The 27,025-nt window shown below is 33.7% G+C and overlaps 2 protein-coding genes and 1 pseudogene across 14 annotated transcripts in view; 1 reads left to right on the top strand and 2 right to left on the bottom strand.

Moving 5' to 3' along the window:
* rg (A kinase anchor protein rugose) overlaps positions 1 to 27,025 on the top strand; it is a 941,488-nt gene that overhangs the window by 843,132 nt on the left and 71,331 nt on the right. The window lies entirely within an intron of this gene.
* The window catches only part of LOC149413687 (facilitated trehalose transporter Tret1-like), a 79,600-nt gene continuing 55,042 nt past the window's right edge, over positions 2,468 to 27,025 (bottom strand). The window contains exons 2-5 of the mRNA XM_089644604.1: positions 17,695 to 17,817; positions 13,729 to 13,858; positions 7,323 to 7,508; positions 2,468 to 4,902 (exon numbers count right to left, since the gene is read on the bottom strand). Of these exons, the coding sequence (XP_089500730.1) occupies positions 3,770 to 4,902; positions 7,323 to 7,508; positions 13,729 to 13,858; positions 17,695 to 17,751 (1,506 nt within the window). The 5' untranslated portion in view covers positions 17,752 to 17,817 and the 3' untranslated portion in view covers positions 2,468 to 3,769. The remainder of the gene's footprint in view (positions 4,903 to 7,322; positions 7,509 to 13,728; positions 13,859 to 17,694; positions 17,818 to 27,025) is intronic.
* On the bottom strand, positions 8,864 to 12,664 carry LOC149413688 (uncharacterized; annotated as a pseudogene).

Here is a 27,025-nt window from a genome sequence, read left to right as displayed (position 1 = left end):
AATACTAACTTCGGTTGTGTGTGTGTCTGTCTGCAACTCTGATTCAATGAACTCCAGAAGTCTGAATTACTTTGAATTTAAGTGTCATTTTCAAAATTGGAACTGATTGTAATAAAGCGATAAATCATATTTATAATAATATTTCGCTAATTTATATAGCGCCGTTTTCGTGAAAAATCATCTGAAGGGCGCTGTAAATGTTGATAAGTACCTAACTGTGATACTCGTATAATATTTATTTACGAGATTCCTTTTGTATAAATTTATTTTGTACTTAAAGTACGTGTCTTTAATAATATAATATTTTTTACCAGAATTAAAAAAATATATATGTACCTTTATATGTTTTTGAAATACGTATTTATTTTGTTTAAATTTCTTATTAACCGTAATAATAACGTTATTTTTTTATTAATGGGTTATATCCTCTCTACTTTTCTTACTATCCCTTTCTAAACATACTCGTATAGATTTTAGTAACCTAATTATACCTATAGAAGAAGATTGCAAACTATTCATCTCACAAATTATCCAATTACCGATTTACCACAACGATTGCGAAACCTATCCGGAAATGGTCAATGGTCCTTCGAGCCGGATTAACAAATAATATTAATATTATAGACCGTAGTTTTGGTAAAACGAAAGACGAAAAAAAATAATATTTACAAATGTGTAAAACTAATTTCTTGAATTTGATATGAAAGTTGTTATCTGTTTTTCAAAATTTTGATGTAAAATATACAGGGTGTCCCGGGGTAAAAGGCACTAACTTCGGTAGGTTCTACATGATTTAAATTTTGTCGATATTCCAACTATTTTTTCCCATGCTAAAATATTTTTCCATAGAAGAATATTTATTTTCCTACTAACAATTCAATTTGTTTACCTAAAAATTACCTTAAAACGTTGGAATTTCGAAAAAAATTGTTTGTTTTTCTACTTCTAAAATCATGTAGAATCACCCCGGAAGTAAGTACACGTTACCCCCGGACATCCTGTACAATTATGAGAGTTTTTATGGTTGAAAATTTTCATCTCTGCTTTCGGGAAAAAACTTTTTTTTTTAATTTTACGCATACATTAATTTGTATTACTAAAAATTCCTCAATCAGTAAAAAATACTTCACCACGATGAACCTTGAAGACTATTCCATGTGAAACCACTGAAAAGTAACATTCCCAAAAACTGTGACTTGAATGGTTTTTGTCAAAATACGGCGTTATGTAATTTACATTATGATGAATAATAAATTACTCACTCACGTCTTAATAACGGCATCCCCTACTAAAATCAAGTCTGGCCCTGATTTTGTTTTGGGACAAGTCACAGGACCTAAATTATTAGGTTGCGAAGAAACCATCCAATCGAATGATGTCTAGAATTACGTCGGGGTCAGCAGTTTCGACTTGTAGGTCATACCTCGCCAGGGTTGGCACTCGAGAATAATCCAAATCGTTCATCGGCGAGGAAGTAATCACGTTAATCAGTTCGCTAATCGATTGTTTCACCGATTTAAGGACATTGCGCCAACCGTTCCGCTAAACTTCACCGATTTCTCAATGTGCCGTAAACCGCTGACGGTTGACGACCTCGTGAAAGACGTAAATGGATTACGGCAAAAAAACTAGATTAAACAATTTCGTCAATGCTTTAAGAACTTTCTGCAACTATTTCATAATCCTACTGGTATCGCCTATATTCGTATGGTCATGGGCGCTGCAAACAGATCAATCAAAATGTTATTATGTCAATTTTTAAGGTTATTTACGTGTTACAGTTGTATCTATTGATGATGCATTTTCATATTTAACTGTTTTTTCTAGTCATTTACAAATTATGTTTAATGAAACTCGCTACGCCTGATATGTGATTTTGCCAGAATTGTTTTTAGAAATTAACGGTTACCTGTCGTCGATTACCTATTTTCGGTGTTGACGTAACTTTTCTTTATTTTTTTATTTGAAATCTTATGACAACTTTTCTATATATCTGCCTACATCATGTATCCATGCGTACGATTCAATAAACTATGTACATATTACATAAATACATGCTCGCGTTCCCCTAGTAAAAATGTTGGCTTGAATTATCTTATTAGCTTATGAAAGGTCTGGGTTGACTCATCCATTCAACTAGCCATAAAAGAGGTCGCCTACCGAGTAATCAGTAATAATTCCATTAAGAAGTGTGTCTGCCCATTAGCAAATCATTTTCGCGACCATGTTCCATATCCGCTTTTTAGGACACGAAACTCTGGCTTTCCACAGGGATCAGATTCATGACCTTGTTAATTAATTGATTTTTATTTATTTGAAAGTTGTCACATATTCAACACTATTTTCACGCTCAAGGACTAAAATATCTTATTTATAAGTAAAGCTTTTTTCAATTTTCCACCTTTCTCTTTTTTTGTCTTAGTTCTGATTTTTATTAAATAATAACATTTTTGATATTTTTCTACAATGTTTATTTATTTGACTACACAACCTTGTCATTCAGGAACTATAAAAATATAGTAACAACATACTTATTTTCCATTTTTGGCGATCATTCGTAACAATTTTAGGTGTGGGTTTTGGGTTTCTATGCCGTGCGAGCATTTCCCTAGCCCTAAGTTGTTTTTCGTATAATTATTGTGAGACTATCATTTGTACTGGGCGAAAAGAGTAGAAGCATTCGAATTTAAAATATACTTATCAATATTTATATTAACTCTACAAAAGGTAGTATTGAAGTTAATACATTTACAGTAGTGTTTTTTAAAAAATGCTTCTTGTTTGTTTTCTCGTTCACCTGTAATCTCACCATTTAAACGATTTTTAATTCACTACAAGTGTGAATATTATGTAACTTGTTATTACTTACTAAAACTTAAAACATTACGTCATAAAGTACAAATAATTACATTTACATAAATTTATTTACAAATATTTAACTATGTTTCTAATGTTAGATGTAAACATCAAGCTAACATCAAGTATTAATTGAATATATTTTTTCACAGTAAATAATTTCTTTATTTGATACATTTAAGTATTACTTATACAAAACATTAACATAATATGTATTGAATTCAAACACTATTCGAAGTAATCAAAATCTCAAATAATAATAAATTGTGTCGTTATTCTTTGTACTACACACATAAACCAACAAGTTAGTATATAAAATTAAAATAATTATTTATTTAAAAAAGACTACGTAATATATTCACAATAAGTATTATAAGCTCTGTTTTAGACTGAATAAAGTTTTTATTCTATTCAATGAACCACCCAATTGAACGATTATATTAATTTGATCATTTCGTTAAACATACATAGTGACTTAATTTGCTTTTTCCACTTCTCAGTTTTGATAAATGCTAATAATACTGAGTTTAGGTATTTTGATGATCAGCTATTTATCATTCTTCTTAGAGCTTTTATGTGTACTTAAATATAATCAAAAATTATAAATTTGATTGTCTTACTTTACTAAATTTTCTCTAAAGTTTCCTATATCACAGCGTATTGTACAATTGTACTTGTAAAATAGAAACTTTGTTTTTAAAAGTACGTAGGTTTTATATTAACTATTTTACAAACATGTAAATATATAAATATCACATTATGTTACGAGAACGGTTTACAAACATATAAAAATATTTCAGAGTCATTCAGAACACGCAAATGTTTTCTTATAAATATGTTTTAAAACCTGTGGGTGTTTCTAAATTTTCAAATTATTTGCTCACGAAGTATCAATATTTTAATTATGAGTCGATCAAATACTGAGCTTTCTTTCTGCTTTAAGTGCTGCGCCATTCTTGGTGGATATGTTGGGTACGCTGTTTTTTCTCTTGACAACTGAAAGCCAATTCTGTGTGTTTTCTACCTTTTTGCTTTCGCAGTCTTCTTGATTTGATATCTTCCCCTCTTCTTCAAACCCTTGCGTGATCTCTGTCAAAGACTTCCCTTTTGTCTCCGGTAAGAATACAGCACAAAAGACTGCCCCAATAAGCGCGCAGCCTCCGAACATGTAAAGAGTTCCGTTATTGGTCACGAGTCCTACCAAATTAGGATACGTCTTGATGTTTAGGAAGATCAGAATATAGGCGCAACAAGTTGTTGCACCTGACATGATTCCTCTTATCTTCTGCGGGTAAAGCTCTCCAGACATGATCCAGGGAAGTTGGAGGAATCCAATCATACTTGCACAAACGTGTCCAAGTACACATACCAACTTGATCCATGGACTTCCTCCCAAGGTATCGCAAACTGCAGCTCCGAGCATGGTCAAACTTAATAAAACGCCACTTGTGGTTGCCAACACTTTTCTTCTGATCTGGTTAATCAGACAAGCCCCAAACACACCCATTATCACTCTGATGCCTCCGACTATCATTGAAGCTGTGAATTCATTGACGCTAGTTCCGACGCCTTTAAAAAAGTCCACTGCATAGTAGAGAATTATGTAAATTCCTGACAGCTCTTGGAACATGAAGAAGACCAAAAGAGTCATGAAAGGCTTAAGAACCGACCATCTTCTTACAGATCTCACTTTGTCCATAAACTTGCATTCCATTTCTGTACTGTTCCCCTTTGAGAATTCGTCCAGTTCTGTTTGGGCCACGTTGTTGTTTTGACGAAGCCAGTACATAGATTCGTACGCTTCTTTCACTCTTCCCTTTGAAGCCAGCCAAAGTGGAGATTCCGGAACCATCTGCATCAAGATAGGTGTTAGGAAAGATATGACAGCGCAGACGAATGCGACCGTCTTCCAATGAACGAAGGAGCCCAAGACGTAGACCATAAAGATGCCAAGAGATACAAGAGCTGGACCAACAGCAGCCAGGACACCTCTGCTGAGAGGGGTCGCCACTTCGGCCACGTAGATGTATGTCGCTGTACTCATTCCTGAGAAAATAAACCAAGATAATATTACACAAAAACACACTATAGTTAATTTCTAGCTCATTTTAGTGATGTTTCACAAATCAACCAAATAATTGACTGTTTTTTCCTCCCCATGTGCGTGCACATGCTCCATCCGTTACTCGTGGTACCTAATGCTATATTATTTGCAATTACGTCGGATCTTTTATAATTAGACGTAATCAAGTAATATTATTTATACAGCAAATTGTCTTGAAGATTGCATGCTCAGAGGGAAGCTTAGATATTAATTTCTATGGATTGTTTTCACATACTAAAAATTAAATATTACATATTGCTATGCCTCAATACATAGGACTATCCCATCAAAACTGTGGTTTCAACAACTCCCCCATCTCCCCAAAAGATAAATGTCTTCACTTATTCGAATGAGGATTGGACATTGTTCAAGTTTCTTCTCACCTTTTTAAAATTCACATTCTTGACTCCTCAGATTGTACATTATGTGGTCTAGAAGGGTCTGTGGTTCTTCTCTAAATAAATATCCTCTCTTCGATCAAGCCTTATCTAAAATTTCCTCCCCTCAATTCAACATCTCATCTCTTCTAAGTAAATAGGGAAACCAATGTTCCACTTGCTCCGGATGATTTGGACACTTTACGGTTTCAAATACAATTACAACTATGTGTCTTGGACTTGAAATACGACACTGATTTTATTCCTTCCAATAAAACCATGATTTTCTGGTCTTTATTATCAGATTAAGTATTCTTTTTAGTAATTTCTGACTTCCCAACCATTTTATAATACTTTAAATCTAGTTAAAAAATTAATGGTACTGTGTCTTTTGGATAATTTAAATTTAAAAATGATCGGTTCAGAAGACAAACAATTCAAAGGTGCATTAAATGTGTTTTTACAACTTACAATTATGCGTTAATTACAACATTTATACTCCGAATATCAGAGGACAATCGTTCCATTGTTAGATTACTATGTAATTATTATAACTATCTACTGCAAGAAACAGTTTTTTGCAACTAGTTTTATGTCATTTAATTCTCGTGCGTACATCAGTTGTCTTCAGTAAAAACTTCGGAGATTATATATTAATCACTTCCGTTGTCAACCGGCGCATTTGGAACACTGAAATATATTCCATATACACCTTATTACATAATATACATATTTGTTAAGAATATACCTGTTGGCAAAGCATTGTATGAAATCATTAAACCCTTGGAAATAAACAAAATGCCTGACGAGAATACCTTGCAAATGAAGATAATTATAAACGAAGTTTTCGGAAGTAAAAAAATCTCAGTGACCTCTGAATTTGCACAGAACTAACTAACTAACTAACCATCACACCGTTTCCCCGCAGGGGTAGGCAGAGAGGACGGACCGCCAAACAACTCGGTGTTGGCACACACTATTTGCCTCATTCACATTCATACATCGTCTAATACATACTCTTCTATTGTTCTGACTCTTGACATGGCCCGTCTCAAGTATCTGATTCACTTGGTCGTGCCATGTCTTCCTCGGGCGTCCCCGACTTCTGCTACCATTCACATTTGCATCGTATATTCTCCTTACACTCCTTTCTTCGCTCATTCGCTCTACATGCCCAAACCATCTAAGCGTCCCTTTCTTGATCTTACTCATTACGCTTACATCAGCCTTGCACTCTTTGCGGATCTCCACATTCCTCACACGATCATACATGGTTTTACCACACATACGCCTCAGGGACCTCATTTCAACAGCATTCAATCTACTTTCATCCTTTCTTTGCCAGTTCCATGCCTCACTTCCATACATCAGGGTAGGTACCAGCACTCCATTGTGGACTGCTAACTTCGCTTCTTTGGACAATTTTTTGTTAGCGCCAACTGCGTTCAGTCCTCCATTAATGGAGTTACCTGCATTTACTCTTCTTTCAATATCTCTGTCAGCCTTCCCATCTCTCGTAAACATGCTTCCTAAATACACAAACTCATCCACCTGCTCCAAGTATTCCTCATTCACAGCTATATTGCACACTGTTTTCGTACTCTCTCTTTCAAACACCATTACTTTCGACTTACTTACATTCATCATTAGCTCATTCTTCATGCATAGGTACTTCGTTCATCGTAGACACGAGAGACTGCAGATCATCCATACTTTTTTTTTTTGAAAAGGAGGAGAGGAAATTCTGGAAGGGAAAAATGTACGAGGGATGGGTAGAAATCAGTGTGTTCACTAGTTTTCTCTAGCTAGACTTTCTTGGTCATCGCAACTACAAACTCGCATCGTAGTTTCCACCATGAGTTATCAAGTGTATAGAGACAGTGTACAAGAGGGTGTTGAAAATCGAGCGAAACCGCTTAGTAATAAACACATGGATAAATGTTAAATTTAAAAAAGTATTATATAAATATATAATTAATTATTACCTATCGTGAATCCGGTGATGAATCTTCCAACGCACAGTGCTGCATACGAAGTGGACAGGGCTATTGTGGACCACCCTATCAGACCCGGCACCACTATGGCTTGTAGGGTGGCCTTCCGGCCTAGCCCATCCACCATGATGCCCCCCATCAGGGCGCCGATGGGGTTGGATATGACCCCCAAGCTGGCTGTAATAAAAGTTCATCGTCAGTTAAGGATTAACATTAATTATTATGTGGCGGTAATTTAGGATTATAATACTGGTAATTCGTAACGGACGCTCACCTCACACTATGCACTTTTTGTTAATATGGTAAGCTTGGTTTGCCATGATTTAAGAAATAAAATAAATTACATAATATTTATATTTTTTTAAAGAAAGACAAGCAGTCTAGTGTTACGAATAACCTGACAATATTTGAAAATCTCCTACTACCACCACGGTAAGCGGAAAATGTTGCTTGTGTTGTGATGGAGGACTTAGCCAGCGGACGAATTGAACACACTACGCCTGGGTAGGACCCAAACGCGATGTTAACTCGGCCACCGACCGGTCAATATTAATTATCTTGTTTTGGAATTCAACCAGGGTGGATTGAAAAAACTTTTATATTTGCGTTCGGGTTGTTCACTACAATTCACGTCTCATTCCACCCTGCAGTATTTACGGTTATCTCCAAAATTTATCATACATTTTTGTTATGTGAAAGTCCCAACTGCTCTCAACAATCCGGAGCCAGTGGGACTATGGAACCTCCAATGAGGATAAAGGGGATGGAGAAAACGAGTAAAAGAATGGTTGGAGAACCTAGTCACCAACCAACATTAAGGCCATTTCAAGCAATGATTGGAGTCTTTCACCAGGGTAATACAATCTACATAATATGCCCATAGTAAACAGCAGTAAAGAGTAGTCTTGCAACCTATTAAACTAACTCAGTTCTACAGAATTCTTGATTACCCTAGACATCCAAATTGATAGACTTGCCTAACATGAAATCTGGGTATCATTTTGATGAGCTGGAGGCAAATCACGTGACCACATTTTTAGCACCAGGAGGGTTCAAAAATGCTTTGAATAAACTACGACCTCAGTAATGCATTAACTGCCAAAGAGCGTACATTGAAAAACCAGACCCTGCGAATAAAAATAAAGTTCGCTAAAGTAAGGCAAAGGTTTGCAGCGAAGTTTATTGTGGGACTCTTCTGCGCAGAATCTGAATGTTCGTTTTTAAACGAACCGCCTAGCGTAGCAACGCTAAAATGAGTCAGGTTTATAAATTATAACAAATTTGTAAAAGTATCTAAATAAATATAATAACAAAATATTAAATTTTGGAAACAAATCAGAACTCATGTTTTACCCTATTTGGGATAATTAACTAGTAATTCGTAAGCAGATTTTATTTTAGAGGACTGAATAGTGATTATACAGGCAACTCGCCTGTCTACTGCCAAATTCATTTCTTCACAAATCGCAGATAGAGAGAGGGTCACCCCGCCTCTTGCGCTCCTTGCAGCTTGGTTTGTTTACTCTGTCAAGCTATGCTACTTTTCTACTGAGCGGAGAGAGATCTTCGATGTCATAATTCTGGATTCCCATCAAAATTATTACCTGCCTGCCTAAAATAATTACAGAAAACAATACATTAACGAGCCAGTAAACGACGCTAATTTCCGTAAAATCAGTGCAGAATGAAGTGTAACAATTCAATTTGTTCAATAAACACAGTCTTTCATGCAATAGTACCGTCATTAGCGCTTTGAAATTGCAAATAAAAGAGAGTGATACAAATGAAATGGAGAAGATAATGTTTAAATGGAATAGGAAAATATTACATCAATATAAACTTTCTCATTGTTAGCAATTCGTTTCTTGGATAATAATATCCTCAAATAGGTAGAATTTCTTTGATTTGTAATGCAATAATTATTCAATAGGATCTAAGATGGTTGCCGTGACATTCGTAGAATAAACGTAACATAATAATTGCATCATGTTTATCATTCCTTGCGATCGTCCTATGTCAATTTAATATTATATTGTTTTAACCATTGTGTTCTTAAAACAGGTGACAATAAAAAAATTATAATAATCGTAGGAATTTGCCGTCAATTTGGTGATTATTTCTTGCTTTGGAAAAAACCATAATGCCATGTTACCATAAATCACGGTAATATACTTTGTCCCCTTCGTAGAGGTTATCTTACTACTTTAATATTATTATTTCGTTAGATTTCGGGAATGAATGGACAACACAAGAAGTGTATGAAGTAAAAGAGAACCCTACCTCGGCCAAAAAAAACCAGAAACCTTTCAACGGAAGTCAAGTTCATAATTTTCTATCCGGAGAACATACACCAAAGTAGCTCAATAATAAGGAGATAATTTAGTTTCTCAAAAGCTACGGGGCTTCAAGGCAATTTAGCCATGTTTTTCTACCAGGGTTCTATAAAAACGAGTGGATTAGAATCACGTCAAAGAAGCGGCCCAACAATCGAAAATATTACCGAGACGAGTGGTAAAGAATTAACCCAGGGTAAGGAGTACAATGATTGGCACTTTATGGTAAACTTCCAACTTGTTACCCGATTTTGTGTTATCATTGCAAGTTTTTTAAAATATATTTATTGCAGTTGACTTGTTCAACAATTGAGTGCACATTTTCAATGTTGCCTGTCTTTAATTTTGCTTGCGTTTCTCACTATAGTGAATCAAATCGCAAACATATAAAAAGTACAATCATTGGCACCCACGATACATTAATTGGCATTGCAAGAAGTATAATCATTGGCACTTTGTGTTATATATTATTTTTGTAAAGAAAACATTTTTTTTCAGTAAACTTTATTGAAAGAGGATACAATTCACAAAGAGGATACATTTTACTAAAAAATTATATTTTTCAAATATTAAAAAAACTGCGGTAGGTGGGTATTACGTACTTCTTTTAAGAAATTTCAATCTTCTTTTAGCAAAGCTTCAATAATTTCGCTTTCCGAGAGATTTTTCGTGTCATCTGGTAGACTTTGAATATTATTGTCATTTCCAGAAACGGGTTTTTTAACTATAATTTTAAATGGTTTTTTGAGTGTCACGCATGAAATGATTTTTATTTTAGGTTCAACAGATTTATGTACGCTTGCACTGTTGGTTTGGAAAATATTATTCCATGTTGATGGTTCATTTTCCTTTCCTATTGATTTTTCCTTTTCAGGAAGAGTAATTATTTGTAATTTTGTAGGTTTTTGCACGAGGTTACAAGAAGTTTTGGAATGAAATTGTGTTGAAGTCGAACCATTCTTGTTTATCTTTGGTGGAAGAGTATCTTCAAAATTCAAACATTCATTTGGCTTTTGAACGGGCAAATTGTCAATCGCAGTATTATTATTCTTTTTTTGCGATATTTTTCTTGATTTGTTAATCAGTTTAGAACTTTCAGCTTTAACTTTGGAATTTTGTTCTCTTTGAGTTTTTCTAGCCGCTTTTTCTAAGACCAATTTATTTTTTGCACTCATTTTTACCTCCTCAATATCAAGCCACTCTTTACTAGTCAAAACAAAAGTTTTTTTCATTGTCATATTTTTGGTTTTCCACTCTGGCGTCTTTGGCCAATTCAGGATATCATTTAATGAAGTATTGTGCTTTGTGGGAGTAACGCGCTGGTTTTGTACAAAGTCGTTATTTATTATTTTCATCTCTGTGGACTTTTGTGAATAATTATATGCACTGCTGCAAGAAGGGATGCTATCTGCTAGCTCCAATTGAGGCGATTCTTTATATGGCATGTCATTTGACAAAAGGTGGCTGTCATTCGCTCGTTTTTGCAAATCGTTGGCAATTATTGTGTTCAAAGGTACTTCATCATCCGAATCAAAGCATAAGAAATCAGCCGATATTCCGGCAAATTCTTCAGCTTCTTCGTTGTCCGAAACTAGTGAACGTTGATCATTTAATTTTTTAAAAATCGTAAACAGTGCTAAAAAATCTGATGATTCATTGTCAAATTGGTGTTTCTCAAATATTTTAATTTTTTCATCACCAACAATCCTTTTAAAGTCTTCGTAGTTCAATAAATTTGTATTTTCTTGTGGTTTTTGTGATGGTGAGGTTAATCGAGTGAGAGGATGGTTAGATTTCCCCAAACATTTGGAATAGTCCAATGCATTTGGATTCCAAGGGAAAAGTCCACAAGCTTTAAAACCATTAACTACAACAGTCTTGTTAATAAATTTTTCCAAAACAATCTTAAGGATCGGACCGAATTCAGTTTTAGTAAGAACTTTTGAAACGTTAGTTCTTCTCCATTCCAAAACGGCCCTTTTCCATGCATTTTTCATTGGTTTAAATGCAGAAACATCAGCAGGCTGCAGAATACGGGTTGCATTTGGATATAAAGCTATTAATATTATACCCAATTCTTGACACAGCTGACTTAATTCAAAAGTTGTGTGACTCTTGTGACCATCGAGAAACAAAATTACAGGAAATTTAACGTGTGATCTACACAGATGCGGATGAAGGACATTTTTTATGTATGAAATGAAGATGTCCCCTTTCATCCATCCATTTTCAGACAATCCTATTCCCCATTCGCTTGGTATAGATCGAATGATGTCTTGAATAATGTCGCATTCTTTTTAGAGGAAAAATTACCATTGGTGGAGTTATCTCACCATAAGCTGACAAAGTAAACATTACTGTTAGACATGATTTACTTGGTGCGTGTTCTACTTCGTAAACATTCCTTGTACCCTTCATAGCCAGAACCTTAGAATTTTTGGGACATAACTGGAAATTAGTTTCGTCACCATTAAATATACGTTTTGGATCATTTAATATTTCAGTTAAATCGTTTTCATGTAAGTAGTCGTAGATTTGTTGAAACCAGCGTCTTATGTTTGTTTCTGAAACAACCGAGCTCGCTGAAGTTACTGCCTCAGCAGTTCGGGTACAAATTTCAGGATGTCTCCGTAGAAATAATTTATACCATCCTTCCCCAGGGTTGTTGTTAATAAATGCATTTGGTCGAGGATTTTTACTGAGAAAATATCGCACGCTTTCCAGAATATCTTCTTTTCTTCGTGGGAAACCTTTCTGACTGCTTGTACTAATCCACCGAACGAGGATAGACTCTTCTTCTTCTGTTAAAACTGTTGCTGGTCCGGGTCTTGTCTTAACATATTTTTCACTCAATCTAAATTGAATAGTAGACCGTGGAATGTTGAATTGTTTAGAAGCGGCTTTTTTCGACATACCACTTTTCACAGCATCTAAAGCCTTCTGAATGTCGTTCTGCTTGTATTTTTTGAAATACTTTAAATCAGCAGGAACTTTAGGCATTTTAATTTGATATCTGTAAAAAACACAAACAAAACTAACTTTAATAAATAATTTTAAATCAATTAATGGTGTTAACTTTAGAGTGTGTATCATTGGCAGTGTAAATATTGGCACACCTATCGGTATAGTGATTGGCATGTGCAGGTTATAGTGATTGGCACTGCTAATAATAATACTTTAATTAAAAAAATGTATGTTCTAAATTTTACTGCTGAATTTAAGCAAAACTACATATCAATTGTCTAAAAAAACACAATTTATCAATTATTATATGAAAGTACAGTGATTGACATGCATGCCAATGAATAGACCTCCATACAAATGTAACACACAATCATTGGCACCTGGCAATTATCTTATCCAGGCGCTTAAACTAAATAAGGATGGCAAAGAAACTCACTTTTGGCCTTTATTTACAACACAATACTCTAAAATATATCAATATCTTCTAAAAACTTGAAATAATTATCAATATAATGGAAGACTTACCTTATGAAAACAATAAGAAATTTTGATAAAACGTGATGAGCACTACCCGCGTCCACGGATCAGTTGACAATTGAAAAATGTTGCCCTATGTATGAAATAAATTATGCCCATCTAAAAATAGGATAGTGTGGGAACACAATACGTCTAAAATTGGAATATATTTCTCGCCGTAGCCACTAATATTACTGTTTCAATTCAGGAGTGCCAATCAATGGGGGGGTGCCAGAGATAGTACCGTTTACCCCATATATAATATTTTCCACCAGGAGATGATGCTAATGAAAGTTAATTTTTAGAGAAACCTCTCTATATCCGCCATGAATTGCGTAAATTGTGGCAATAATATTTTGCGAAACTTATTGTCGACCAACATAATTTTCGTCAACAAGGAGACCATACTAACTGAGAGTAAATTGTGTAGATACCTGGACAGACTTGCGTTTCATACCTGGATTTTTTTGGGTAGGTTTCGTGCGTTTGAGCCGAACCCCTCAAATACCATTAGAGCCCACTGTTATAACAGAATTCTCGTTTAGGCTAGGGGCTTTCAGGTAAAGATGAATATTTTTATTTACCTATCCACGATGCCTGTTCCGCGGTGAAGTCGGGCCTATCGACGGCCAGCTGGGGTAACAGGATCGCAGAATATCCTTGGCAGAGTCCCACTGAAATGTTGATAGACTGAGCGGCTAGCGCCGCCAAAACCTGAAATTAGAAACATATATTTCTTTAAACTTCTGTTCTCCTGGAATGAATCTGGATCTGTTTGTTCAAAAATGACCCCTTTCTGCGTTTTATTACCGGTTTTTTAAATAAATTATTATTATAATTTAAATGTCAAGAAATCTTCCACACGTTATAGGAAATCACCTAATTAATAAATATTTATTTAGATTTATTCTAATTAACGGTTTCTTGTGTCGATTGTCGTCATGATAAAAATGATTTATACCATCTTTTCACAATTTTCTGTCACATTAATCTCAACTCGCTGGACAAATTATTTATTTTGAATTTTACTCAAAATCTTCCTGTAGTTGAATTAGTTCGCAACATATGGGCAACTTCATTTGAAGCACACATAACAACATATCCAAAATTTGCAGTTTCTTCAATCATTATTGAATTTAAAAATATTTTTTAAGTATTTTATTTGTACTTTTGACGGCCTCCGTAGTCGAATACTAAGGCTCTCGACTAGCAAGCCAGAAGTCGCGGGTTCAAATCCCGGTGTGCGCAAGTAAATTTTATTGGTTTAATTTGTGTTATTTCGCACATTACTCATTTAAATATTATATATTTTGTTTACTAGAAGATACTCTCAGTACCGCCCTGGTGTAAGACCACCATTCGGGCTTTGGTCCTTAATGAAAGTAAACATGATTAAATGGCTTTGGTCGTGTTTACTTCCCCACTTTCCTCTTCCCCGCTCATTCGCCTCCCCATTACCTTCAGCCTCACAACATACCCCAATTGGGGGTGCCATAGTCTCACTTGCTCCAGATGGTTGGTAGCAATTGGGTCTCTTATGCGGTTTCACGTTTTTTTTTTAAACCTCGTTCTGCCCAAGGGTTTTCTCACCTGGAGTGCCATGGTGTTTGGCTCCAGGCAGCGGGACTCCTGTGTCGTCACACAACAAATAACTACGTATGATTGCATATTTTTGCACGCTGCCATAAATTAATATTAGAGTATAATCACCCGTGATTGATGCGCCTGATTATGTGGCATTATGCGCCATTGTCAAGGCGAAGGTTAACAATAAATTATATTCAGCGGTGTCATTCGCGAAACGGCCAAGTTCATGTTCGAGTGTATCTTGCTTGTATAACAGGTGATTAGATATCTACCTCGGCTAACTACAGTTGTACGTACAGTAACAGTACTGTTTATTTGACTAAGAAATACTGTAGAAGTAATGATTTGAATAATTCGAGTAATCACAGGTTTCCCTGGCATTTTTAACTCATCCAATTTCGTTTTGACAGGGAATATTCGTATTTTGATTTTACTTGGATTATTAATAACGATGTTTTTAGGGTAATGCTTTAATGGTAATAAAACGACAAGGCGGCTGGCTATAGACCAGTGTTTCAGTGTTTATAGACATTACATAAGTTAGATCCGGACATAAAATTTCTTTGAAGCAAACGTAACTGAATTTAATAATGAATTAGGCGTCAATATATGTGTGTTTGTACTAAATTTCAATTGTAACTTGTGTTTTATTATTGTTTTAATTTTTTTTTTATTCTACTTGATTACATTTTCAATTTATGTTTTGTAATTATTGCAGTTATTATATATTTATTAGAATAGGTTTTATTTAATTTCATTAGGGGTTCATATGTTTACAAATATATTACAATATGATTTGAAAATTTACCTGCTATAACTGTAAAAATGCACAGTTGCTTATATCACCATTCAAAACTGAGCTAAGTCGTAGAGGCTTTCACATAGTTTTAACATGTAATTGTTCAAACATAATACCTATCATTGAGGTAATATTGTATGCGACAACCTTTGGTCTTAATTTTGTACTTGTAGGACCATGTTATTTCGGCAGCAAATTAACGAATATTGCTTCGAATCCACAAATGTTTGAACCCACAAACATTTCGATGACAATGATTTGATTTTTATGGAGATATTATTTTTTTAAATTTACATGACTTGTAACATCGAGTTCCATCTGTATTCACGTCGCGGTCAAGTTCATGTATCAGAGAAGTAGAGGTACGCGGCGGAGCCTTACTAACGTGATGCAGTCGCAACGTAATACGTCATGACCCGAGTTTTTCAAATCTACTTTATTTTTCAATCAGTTATGCAAATCGGCAAATCGATTGTAAAATTATTATTGCATAATATTATCAACATCATTATTTATGTAACCCTACTAATTCTTGTGGAAACTATAAAATGTCTTCTGTATGATAAAGTTCGTGACTATACATGATTACTTACGTAAATTTTTCATGATGTAACACAAAGAGAAAAACTAGTATTGCTGATCTATTAAAATCCTGATAAAAACGGGACAGCAGGTCATTTTATAATAAACTATTCGTACTTTCATAATAAATCGGAACTGTGTTCATGCAGCTGTGTTTATCCTATCATAATATAATGACGAAATGCGAAAATATTAGAATTTTTATAAACACTAGTTCCGACATCACCATAACACATTCGTGTTTTACTGATAGTTTACTAGGAAATCTGTCGATTCATTTGTTAAAGGCCTGCAGTCCCGTTTTTAACGTATGATTTAGTTAGCTATCTACTTAATCTTGAAACAAAAACTAATAACACTACAAAAAAGCTAATAAGGCAGCCAAGATTTGAACGCCAGAATCTTATGGTAAACGTAGCTATTGCAATATCCTGCAATACTGTGATCATTTTAAATGACTTAATAAAAATTAATTTGTAATTAATATATCTAAACATTATTTAAAAAAAACTGGCATTCGTTCCATTGCTTTGGTTCCCATGAGTGCTTGTTCAAATAATCGTCTCTATTATTTATAATGTTATCAGTCAACTACGTTCGCCGGACTGTGAAATGCACATTGTGGTTATAATGTGCCCATACCGGCAGATACGGGTAGGTACTGCTGTTGACAATGTCAAGTTCAACTCTTGACCTTCGTCTATTATGCTCTCCTCTCTTGTGGAGAATTGGCCTTATTGAAGAACCCATTTAATTTCTTTGTACTCCTAGATATTCTGCTATCCCAGCCTCTCCAAATTTTGCCGAGACCTTTTCTTTGATTACCTATAGGCCTGACCTTAACATATCTTCGTAAACTGTCCTTAAAGGCTTTGCCTTCCCCGCTAAGCAAATATGACTGGTCTATGCCTGTGGACTGATTCTCACGCTGCTAAGAATGAGTTTTGAGGAGTTGATATGTCAAGGTCTAATGTGTTCTCTATTGTATAGCATTATCCTCCCTGATAATACCATTCCATTACTTTTGCTCCCTGCAATCCTCACTCTTTCATCGTCTCCAGGTCTGTCTAAAGGTCTTTATACCAGATGACTTGACTTAAAACACCCTATTAATAGCTTTATCTTTCCCCGTTCGGCTTACTTTATGACCAATCCATGCTATTCCACTGGTTCTTATGCTGCTGGTATTAAAGATTGTATGGGTCAAGGAACGAATTTCTTGGTTGCTCCTGTATTTCTACGTTCCTACCGATAGACCATATCTGTACAGGGTATAGGAATAATATCAGCTTAACTACTTAATTTCAAACAAGAAATTTTTTTGTGTTTTGTAGCAGTTGTTCATCACTTTGCACTATGTGTGACTAGTGGTTTGGTGTTGTTATTTTTTTTTGTTTGGTTTGATGTGAAGTTGTGCGTACTTTTGTATTATTTGACAGGTGATTGGATCTCAAGAACGTTTTTATGAACACTACGAGGTTTTCACTTTTTTGTTATATTCCAGATAAATAATTTCAAGCACTTCTCGTTTCCATGATATCTCAAATATATAATAAAATCATTGTTATTTTTAAGTACTCACCATACACAGGTCTCCGTAGCGCCATATTTTCCATAGTCTTTTGATGGAGATGATCATCTCTCTAGGCGGAGCAGAATCTCTTCAGAAAGTCCTTATCAGTACCTAAACAGCCGAGTCAGTTATCTGAAAAATAAAACGCCAAAATTATTTAGTAAATATTTACGAAAAAAACCTATTGATATCAAGTTTTTCTGGATTAATTATATTATAGTGTGGAAGACGCTCTATATTTACGCTGAATATTGCATGTTGAAATTAACTCTATTTATATCATTCTAGGTGTCAGAACTAAAAATGCGAAGGTAATTAAATAACATTTTTAGGGGTTATTTATTTATTTATTTCACGCCTATTAAGGCTTTTACATACATATATATAAAAAATATTTACGAAATTATACATGAAAATAGTGCAGGAAACGACTATTAAAACAATTGCAGAAAAATAAATATAAAGTCAAAATATCACTCAACTTGATTTGATCTACACAGAATGCAGGCACAACATATAAAAAATCCAAAATATTTTTTTCTATTTCAGTTGACAAAATTATTATATGTTAGTCAAATCAAATTAAATACCTTTATTCAAATATTCCACTACTCGATGAAAAAAAAAAACTTCAATAGGGTATGCTTATATATTGAAATTGATGTACTAAATATATCAACAACATCTGAGTATTTGTTTCCTAGCTGTTGAATCCGTCGCATAGGAGTATGATATTGGGACGTTGACATAGAATTGCTACAATAATATGGTAGGTATATACCCACTTTTATATTTATGTTATTCTGGTTTTGGAAATGAACAATTTTATGTTTTTTTTTAATAATAAATTAATTGAATGATGTGATTTGAGATTTTCACGGCCAACAGTATTATAGTGATTAATTTTTGGATTATGATTTCGTGTTTCGTTTCCTCCTTCTTTAGCTAACATTTCGGACAGCGTTACACTGTCCATAATCAGGGCAGAAGTGATGTCTGATGGTGTTGCCAGTTGTTCTTAGATATTATTCAATATTATTTACCTTCCCCAGTATTAAAGCGAATAGAAAGGTTTAATGATTACAAATCAAGAATAAAAATCTGGCAGAAAGAAATCAATGAAAAAAGATGAAGGTTTAGAGCAGGGTTAACTCTTTTTAAAAGACATGTAACCACTGATACCCCCCTAGCGACCGATGTTTTTTTCAAATTTGGCCTAATAATTTACTTTACTTGATTTATTCGAAAACGAAAGTTCACATCAAAAAAGTTATACCACAAAATCGACTCCAATTATTATGTAGATTCACCAGTTTCCCGAATATACTACGAGTTTCTGGACACCGTGTTTAAATAAGCTAATAAATAAAGTATCGAGTCATTTTAGTTCTTTCTGCATCACTTGCATATATTTTCTCTAAACTAATAGATCTTTTATTATTATGCATTCCTTCGTCTTTGAGTCAGAACTCGATTATATTACATTATTTATATTACGTCTCGCTGCGTCAAAAGTGCTTCGTTTTATTTAAATCAATAATAACACGTTACATAACAATGTCCATATAAATAAAACATTCATAATAGAATTACTTTATTTATTTAAATATGTATTATTATCTACATACCTCCGTGATATACCATCTCTGATGTATGCTAGATTTGATTAACCTGACATTTCAATTTCGTGGGTATACACTTATTTTTGTCTTTTTGCGTAACTTTTTTGTGTATTGTTTCTTCATAGAGGTAATGTGTTAATTTTTTTCTTTTTTTCACAACCTTTTAAGTTTTACTATAATTTGTTACGTTTTTATGCGAAATTTCAACATTTTTTCCTTTCATTTTTTATGTGTAAAGTTACCATGGGAAAAAACTTAGATATGATTTTATTTTACTAACAAATATTTGAAAAAGAAAAATCAAAAAAAGATTCGTTCGCATCTAGGATAAAATAAAAAGGTTCATCCTAAACTCGTAGAGAAGTCAATAGATGCCGCACATTACAATAAAAATTGTTATATTTATCCATGACACCATCTAGATTGCATCAGGTTCGGGAAGAATCTTGCAATCATACATCAATATAGCAGCCAGTAAAAATATGCGTTAAGAAAATGAAAATGATATTGTTAGTTCTTAATCGAAGTATACAGTTAAATATGCCCTAAGGAGTTAGGGTCGGATTAGCTCAGTGATACAGCAAAGCCCGGCAAGGCTGAAGTCCTGGGTTAATTTCTAATTTTTCTCTTTGAAATTTTCGTTTATGGGTCGCTAATATTGTCTTCACTGATTAAATATTACAATTTGAGATATTACTCATAAGTTTTTCCAAAAATATTAATTTATTCCCCACCGAAACCTTAATACCCATCAAACTTACGTTTGAAAATAGTTTTATTTTTTTGTTTATTACAATATTTACTCATTTGTTGGACAGTTAAATTCGATATGAAATTTTATATTCAATTTGTAGGTTATAAACATGATCTTCACCTTTTTCTAAGTGCAATGTGTGGGTACCTTTATGTATAGTATCGCGGATCAGAATTATCACGATGTTATTGGAGATGTTTATTTTATAAATATTTCAATTTTGGTGAAAGTCTGAACTGTATATTGAGAGTGGAATATATATATTTTTTAAATATGTATATATATATTTCAAATATTTTTTATCGTAGCTTTAATATTATTTTCACTGTTTACGTTCTCCGCATAACCCAACATTCAGTGTAAAAGTCTTGAGAGCATATATTTCATCAATAAATAAATTAAATAACTCACAATTGAACTTGGCATCGATTAATGTGTCTACTCTACTTGAAGGAAGCACAAAGAATTCATATATTCTAGGATAATATAAGTCGAAGAGTATAAATTACACTAATTGTAGATTGAAATATTGGTTTGAGAACATCTAACTAATGATGTTTACGTATGTCAACTTCTTCTATGTCAATAAAGGTAAAGAAGTAGACCTATTAACATGCAAATAATATTATTTGCTTCCGTCACGAGAACAATATAATATATGGGTTCATTATGCGCCTACTTAATTATTTCTATGACAAATTACATGTTTATTACTAATTATCCTCATTAATGTATTCCCTTAATGTAACAGGCGTGGTGGTTAACCTAAATTGAAGAAACCAAATTAGCAGTCTGAAATGAAAATACTTATGCTATGTGACCATGAATTCAAATAATACTTTTAGAGAAGAAACTACGCTGTATCGTACAGAATTGAAATGGACCATGATCTAGGAACTAGAGAATCTAATTGACCATGAAACCATCGTAAGATTCTATAAATTCAAAAGCTAATGATGGGCTGGGCATGTGGAAAGAACCCCAGATGAAATGGTAACAAAAATTATAGCAAAGCTGTTGCCCCAATTGATTTCACAGAGGAGTATAGGTAAAATGTTCAAGAGAAAGGGAAAAAATCCAGGGATGTCTGTTTAACAGGTGGCACTATTAAAATAATCTAATACTTGAGTCAGGTCAAGTCAAATGTCCAGAGCCCGATAAGAAAAAACATTTTTAATTATTGTTATATCCTGCTATCGTGTACCCTTCAGATTCAAAATAAAATCCGTAAAGGCTTAAATGAAAAGGTGGACTGACGAAATGGTAGAACATTGGAGCAAGTTGGGGAAGACTCGGGACATAGAGACCAAAACCAGGAGGAACAATTATTACGTACTAGGCCAAATCCTATCCTGGGGTGTATAGTCATGTCGATGATGATGACAAGGGTTTTGTGGTTTCGTGTTTAGTAATTCCGTGATATTCCAACGGGCAGACCAACGTTTCTTTAGTTAGTAGAACTGGTAGGGTATATTGGACTGCAGGAAGCATTTAGGTATTAATTGCACTTACGCCATAATTACGGATATGGCTCAGGTCTTCAACAATTGCATTGCAACTGAATGCATAATTGCGCAGGAAGATTAAATATCAATGAATTTGAAACGTGAGTAAACCAATCTGCTCTGTTATTGACACATTGATATCAGTTAAACGTAGATACCTACGCTTGGATTGAGTGATTGTCATTCTTACTAGTAGTGCAAATTATTTGTACGTTTACGATTACGATGATTCTATCAATCTTCGTTCTGTTCCTTACGCTGTTCCACATAATTTGTCTACGCAAGTTTTTTAAATTTGCATATTTGCGCGTTGCTTGATTTAAATCTGATTTGTCATTGCTGCTGATAAACGATTTATTTTCTACTTATTAAAATTATTGAGCCATAAGTTTTGGTAATGGATATTTTTTTTAACTAAAAATCGTCTTGCAAGAAAATATGAAGTGTAGCACCAATGTTGATAGCAGGCAGTGACGGTGAACTTTTATTATAATTTTACCAAACTTTAAACAGCGCGGCATTCAAATTCCGTGCTAAAAAATCCATTCATCCGAATAATACTCGTACGGCCCAGTAGTAAGTCCGAAATGAATCCCAAATCCCATAGGTACATTATGAATATCAGCACCTATGGAACCTTCCGTAGAAAGAAACATTCTTAGGTTCATATAAAAAAATACCAGTGGCGCCATAACCTGGACCTGCAAACCTTGAAATCAGCTGCCTGAATTCGCAGCGGATACTTAAGTTAATTACTGAAGATTTTACTTTTTATATTAAAAAAATCAGTTTTTTGCGCAAATTGTAATTTTCGTATTTAAACTACAAACCTTCACTGATAATAATTACTTCGAACATCACGCCAATTCTTGTATTTCATTTGGAAATATATCACTCATCTTGAAGCCTGCACTCATAAAAGACAAGACAAGACACTTTGTCCAGAAGATTTTCATCTCTGAAAATGTATATTATTGATTAGGGCTTTATTGATTACATCCAGAAGACTTCGACAATTTAAACATAAGAATGTAATTAGAAACTACGATGACCTTTATAAAAATATTTATATCTAGGTATATTTATTTAAAGTTACTATAATATCAAGTGTGCCTCAATAGATGATATTCATCAATTTTGCATTTTTTATCATTAATATTTTCAACGATTTTGTCTCGAAAGAAAGACTACGGTATTTTCAGGAAACTGAAAAGTATGATGTATTAAATTTTTTTAATAAAGGTTCCAGTCTCCACGTGTTTCAATTGTTAGAAGACTGACAAAAGATAACCAAAAGACGATAAGCATCAAAATCATATTTTTTCCATCAATATTATGTAAGTAACGATTGAATCTCGAAAGTATTCCAGGAAACTGAAAGTAGTGAAGATAAATAATTAATAATCTACATAAAAGATATTAGCGTTTTGTTTACGATTGAATTATAATATTTCTAAAGTTTTCGGATTCTGCGGCTGTAAAACTTAAAAGGTGATTTCGATGAGAATAATTAAATATTGTAGAGCACCTCAATGGAGATTTCTAGGAGGTTTAATAAAGAACGAAGTGGATAATAAATAGATCTTCCACCCACTATTATTTTAAAATACAGGTCTTAGGTATAAATATTACGTCTTTTAAAGATAAGGTTTACGTAATACAATGTTTTACGCCGTTTGTTGCAATGTCCATATTGTCGGCATTATCCAATTGAAAGACCCGGTGGAGGAAGCCGACGATTACCAAGAAAAGCTGATCTAATAATAATTTCTTTACGAGTACGTGGTGCGTTTTCAAATTAGTCTCCTCATTATAGGTACCTACTAATACTCGAAAACGGTTTATATTAGGAAATGACAAAGGAAGAATCAACAAGATCGACTTGCAGAAATGCGATTATTAAAAACAATGGAATTTTCGCATACATTATGAGGAATGAATAAGGATAAATTTCATTTGTTAGAGTCAATTGTTTAATTGGAGGTTTGAATTTTATCAGAGTTAAAACATTTATTTTTTTTACGTTAAGGCCACACCAGAGTCCTTACTACTCACAACATGTCTGGCGAGGACATATAGTTTTAAGGCCGAAGGAAAAACGAGAGAGAGTATTCAGATCTCTTCAGTAAACATAGTTTAAGTCATTTTACGCCAACCTAACTTAATCATCTCGCTATTTCAGCTGGATTGTTTTATCTACTATTCTGTTCTCATTTTCATTGTTCTTGACATGCCCAACTGAAATATTGTACCTATTGGTCTTGCTATTTCCGGGTGTGTCCCTGACTTCTTCTTGTATCCGCTCACTCGTCATGTATTCTCCTAGCACTTATTTCTTCGTGGTAGTTTTCCTGCTCATACCATCCAAGCGTCCCTTTCATAGTCTCGTTAATAACGCCTACATCAGTCTTGAATTCGTTTCGGATCTCCTCGCTTTTAAGATCTTGTCTATGTTTGTCCTTTCAATGCCCCCTGCCATACAACACAACTGGAATCATAACTCTATTGTAGACTGCAAGACTTTATTTCAACACCTTAAATCTGAATAGTGGTACGAATATTTCATCTGTCTCGAGTCCAAAGTCAGTGTTTTTAACCTTATTATTCCTGAGCTCTTGGAGTAAATGAGTTAAGGTAGGGATACACTGGGTCCACGTATGCTATATATGCAATACTACGTTCCCATGTCGATGCAAACGCAAATTTGAATTGTATAGTACGCGATATTCAACAGATTTTACTTTATAAATCACTTCGTAACGTCTTACTAAATGTATTGGTTGTTCATCTCCCATTTTAGCAACAAAACGAGCAATAAATGTCAATAAACGCCAAAAGCCAGAACCAACATAACTTTAAAAGTCAAATCAACTCGTTGGAAGGCCTTTTTTCGCCACCGCCATCTTTCTTTTACGCGTCCTACGCCGATATGGACTGCGCAGATCGGCGTTGAGGAGCCTAGCATTGTGTAGCGTGCTTAGATCATAATCATAGTAAGGCTCACATTACCAAATAAAATTTCAAAAAAAATAAAAAATTTCTGAGGTTGCGTTTGTTTCTAAAGCATCTATTTTCATGGAAATTTAATGAAAAAAGAAGAAAAAAATTAAATCTATTTATATACTCAAGTATTCTTCGTCTTTTTTCATAAAGTAAAACTTAAGTATTGAACATGGAATTTATTCTTTGATCGAATCAGGAAATGGACACAAAAGAAACCTTGACTATCACAGGTTATATATTACATATATAAGAAATCATTCTCCTTCTGTTAAATTATAAACCTTAACATATTGGTACTGAAATAATTTATATTGCGTGCTTGAAATAAATAAACGACAGAATGCATTGTGCACTTAGTCTGTCATCGTCTTTACTGTAATTCTTGACCTTCGTTATAGTGGTATAATACGCACATGCCTATAAATCGAAAAGTTACAGGTCCAATTTCCGCCACAAATAAATAAATTTTTCAACAATTATTTTTTCCCGTCATTTGTGGGCGTTGTTGGTCTGCACGCTTTAATTTTTAATTTTTATAAACCTTGCAAAATGGATATTCAACCGTCGTAAATAAAATGGGGATTAGAATTACTTTTGACATTGGTTTTACCGAGCAAATTGATTAGTTTTACTACCCGACTTCGCCCGCGATTTTGATTCCATTTTAAATTAATTTAATATTCCCTTGTGTTTCACTGTAATCAATCAATCATTGTATGGCAATTTACTGTCTCTCTTGTTTGATTACTAGTGTTATTTTTTATAAGGATTAACTTATTTTAGTTTTAAACCTCGTTGTAACATTTAATCATTCCAAAGATGGCAGCCGAAAGCAAAAATTGAAAATATTTGGGGATCTTGTATTTAAAAAAATATTGAAGATTTCATTTAAAAAAAATTGTGCCTATTCTGTATAATTCACTAATTCGTGTAAACCCCAAATTAAAAAATTAAAAAAATCTTAATTAAAATGCAAGATGGTTAAAAATTACAGAATTTAATTAGGTCTTAACGGCTCAGTTGGAAGACTGTTGGTCTCGGTAGAACTAGAGGATCTGGGTTCGAATCCTAGTTGCGATACTTTTTTTGTTCAGTGTCTATTTTTTTCATATTTCATTAAAAGTTATTATGTTTTAATGATAAACTGATGTTTATAAGACAAGGTTTTGTGCATAGCATAAAGGATAACAAATAATTATAAGCAATAATTAGTCGCCTGAAATATCAATACAAATTGAAAATATCTCCCGAGTAGAAATAAATGCCGCCAACGGGAATTGAACCCGTGCCTTCTGATGTCCGGTCAGGTGCTCTGAAACCACTGAGCTATGTCGGCTTATTTCCAACCCGCCAAATGATTCAATACGTACTAGTAACTCAATCAAAAATTACTGCTTATTTCAGGCCGATATTTCAGGCGACCAATTATAGCTTATAATTATTTGTCATTAAAAGTTGTTAATATTCTGTTCAATAATTAAACAGATATCTTTGTTGTAAAGTAGCAAGATAAAATCTGTCCTGATGATGGAAACCGCGGATATCAAACAACATCATACACGTTTTTTCATAACGCCCAGGTGAAAAACCAACATTTCGAAACGAAACGTTGATTGAAATGGTATTAAACATATTTAGTGACTAGATCTGATCAGTACATCCTAACCTTATCATTTCCTTCAATCCCACTGGCTCCGAGCGTTTGGGACTTTTTTGCGGTAAAAAAATTACATTATACAATATAATAAGAAGTCTGATTTTCCAAATTTCTAATGTTAGTAGTCCCTTAAGGCGATGCCATACGTAGCAATGCAAAATCATGTGTTTTTGGTTTGAAAATTTGGTCGCCTAGAAATGTTTCAGATGCTTTAATTAAATACTGTGAGTAGAATACATCTTGGCCTTTAAAATAATCGAGTATTTTTTAGATAAGTCTTTTTATTAGCCCAGAAAAAAATAATGTAAAGGCCTATGAAAACTGCTTTAAAGTTCAAAATCTCCTACTTACGAACCCATTTTCGGTTATGATTTTATTGTATAATGTGGCAAATTAAGTTATTTATAAAATGATCGAAACAAAATATTTATGCCTAAACATCCACAAAATCAAATAAAAGGCACTTTTTGGCCATGTTTTTTTCTTGCATAAATCAAAACAGGCGGATGATGTTAAGCGGGAATTTAAACCTTATCGCCATCTACGTAGGGGTTGTTATTGATAGCGGCTCAATTTAAAATATTACACGACGTAGTGCATCGCCTTAATATTGTTTTATCGGTAACATACATTATATACCACATTATACATATATACAAAGAAGCAAATTCTTATAATATAAGTATGATATCTACGAATTATACAATGCATTCTTTGCAAATAAATAAGATTATGTTCATTTTATAAAATAATGTGAGTCATACGGGGTTAAGAATCTCTATCCAGCATCACGGAAAAC

Source organism: Hesperophylax consimilis, chromosome 21 (genome assembly GCF_061612785.1).
Source record: "Hesperophylax consimilis isolate HC1 chromosome 21, BYU_Hcon_1.0, whole genome shotgun sequence".
Taxonomy (NCBI): domain Eukaryota; kingdom Metazoa; phylum Arthropoda; class Insecta; order Trichoptera; family Limnephilidae; genus Hesperophylax; species Hesperophylax consimilis.
The sequence above is the reverse complement of the archived record's forward strand: the minus strand, read 5'-3'. Positions and strand labels throughout refer to the sequence as shown.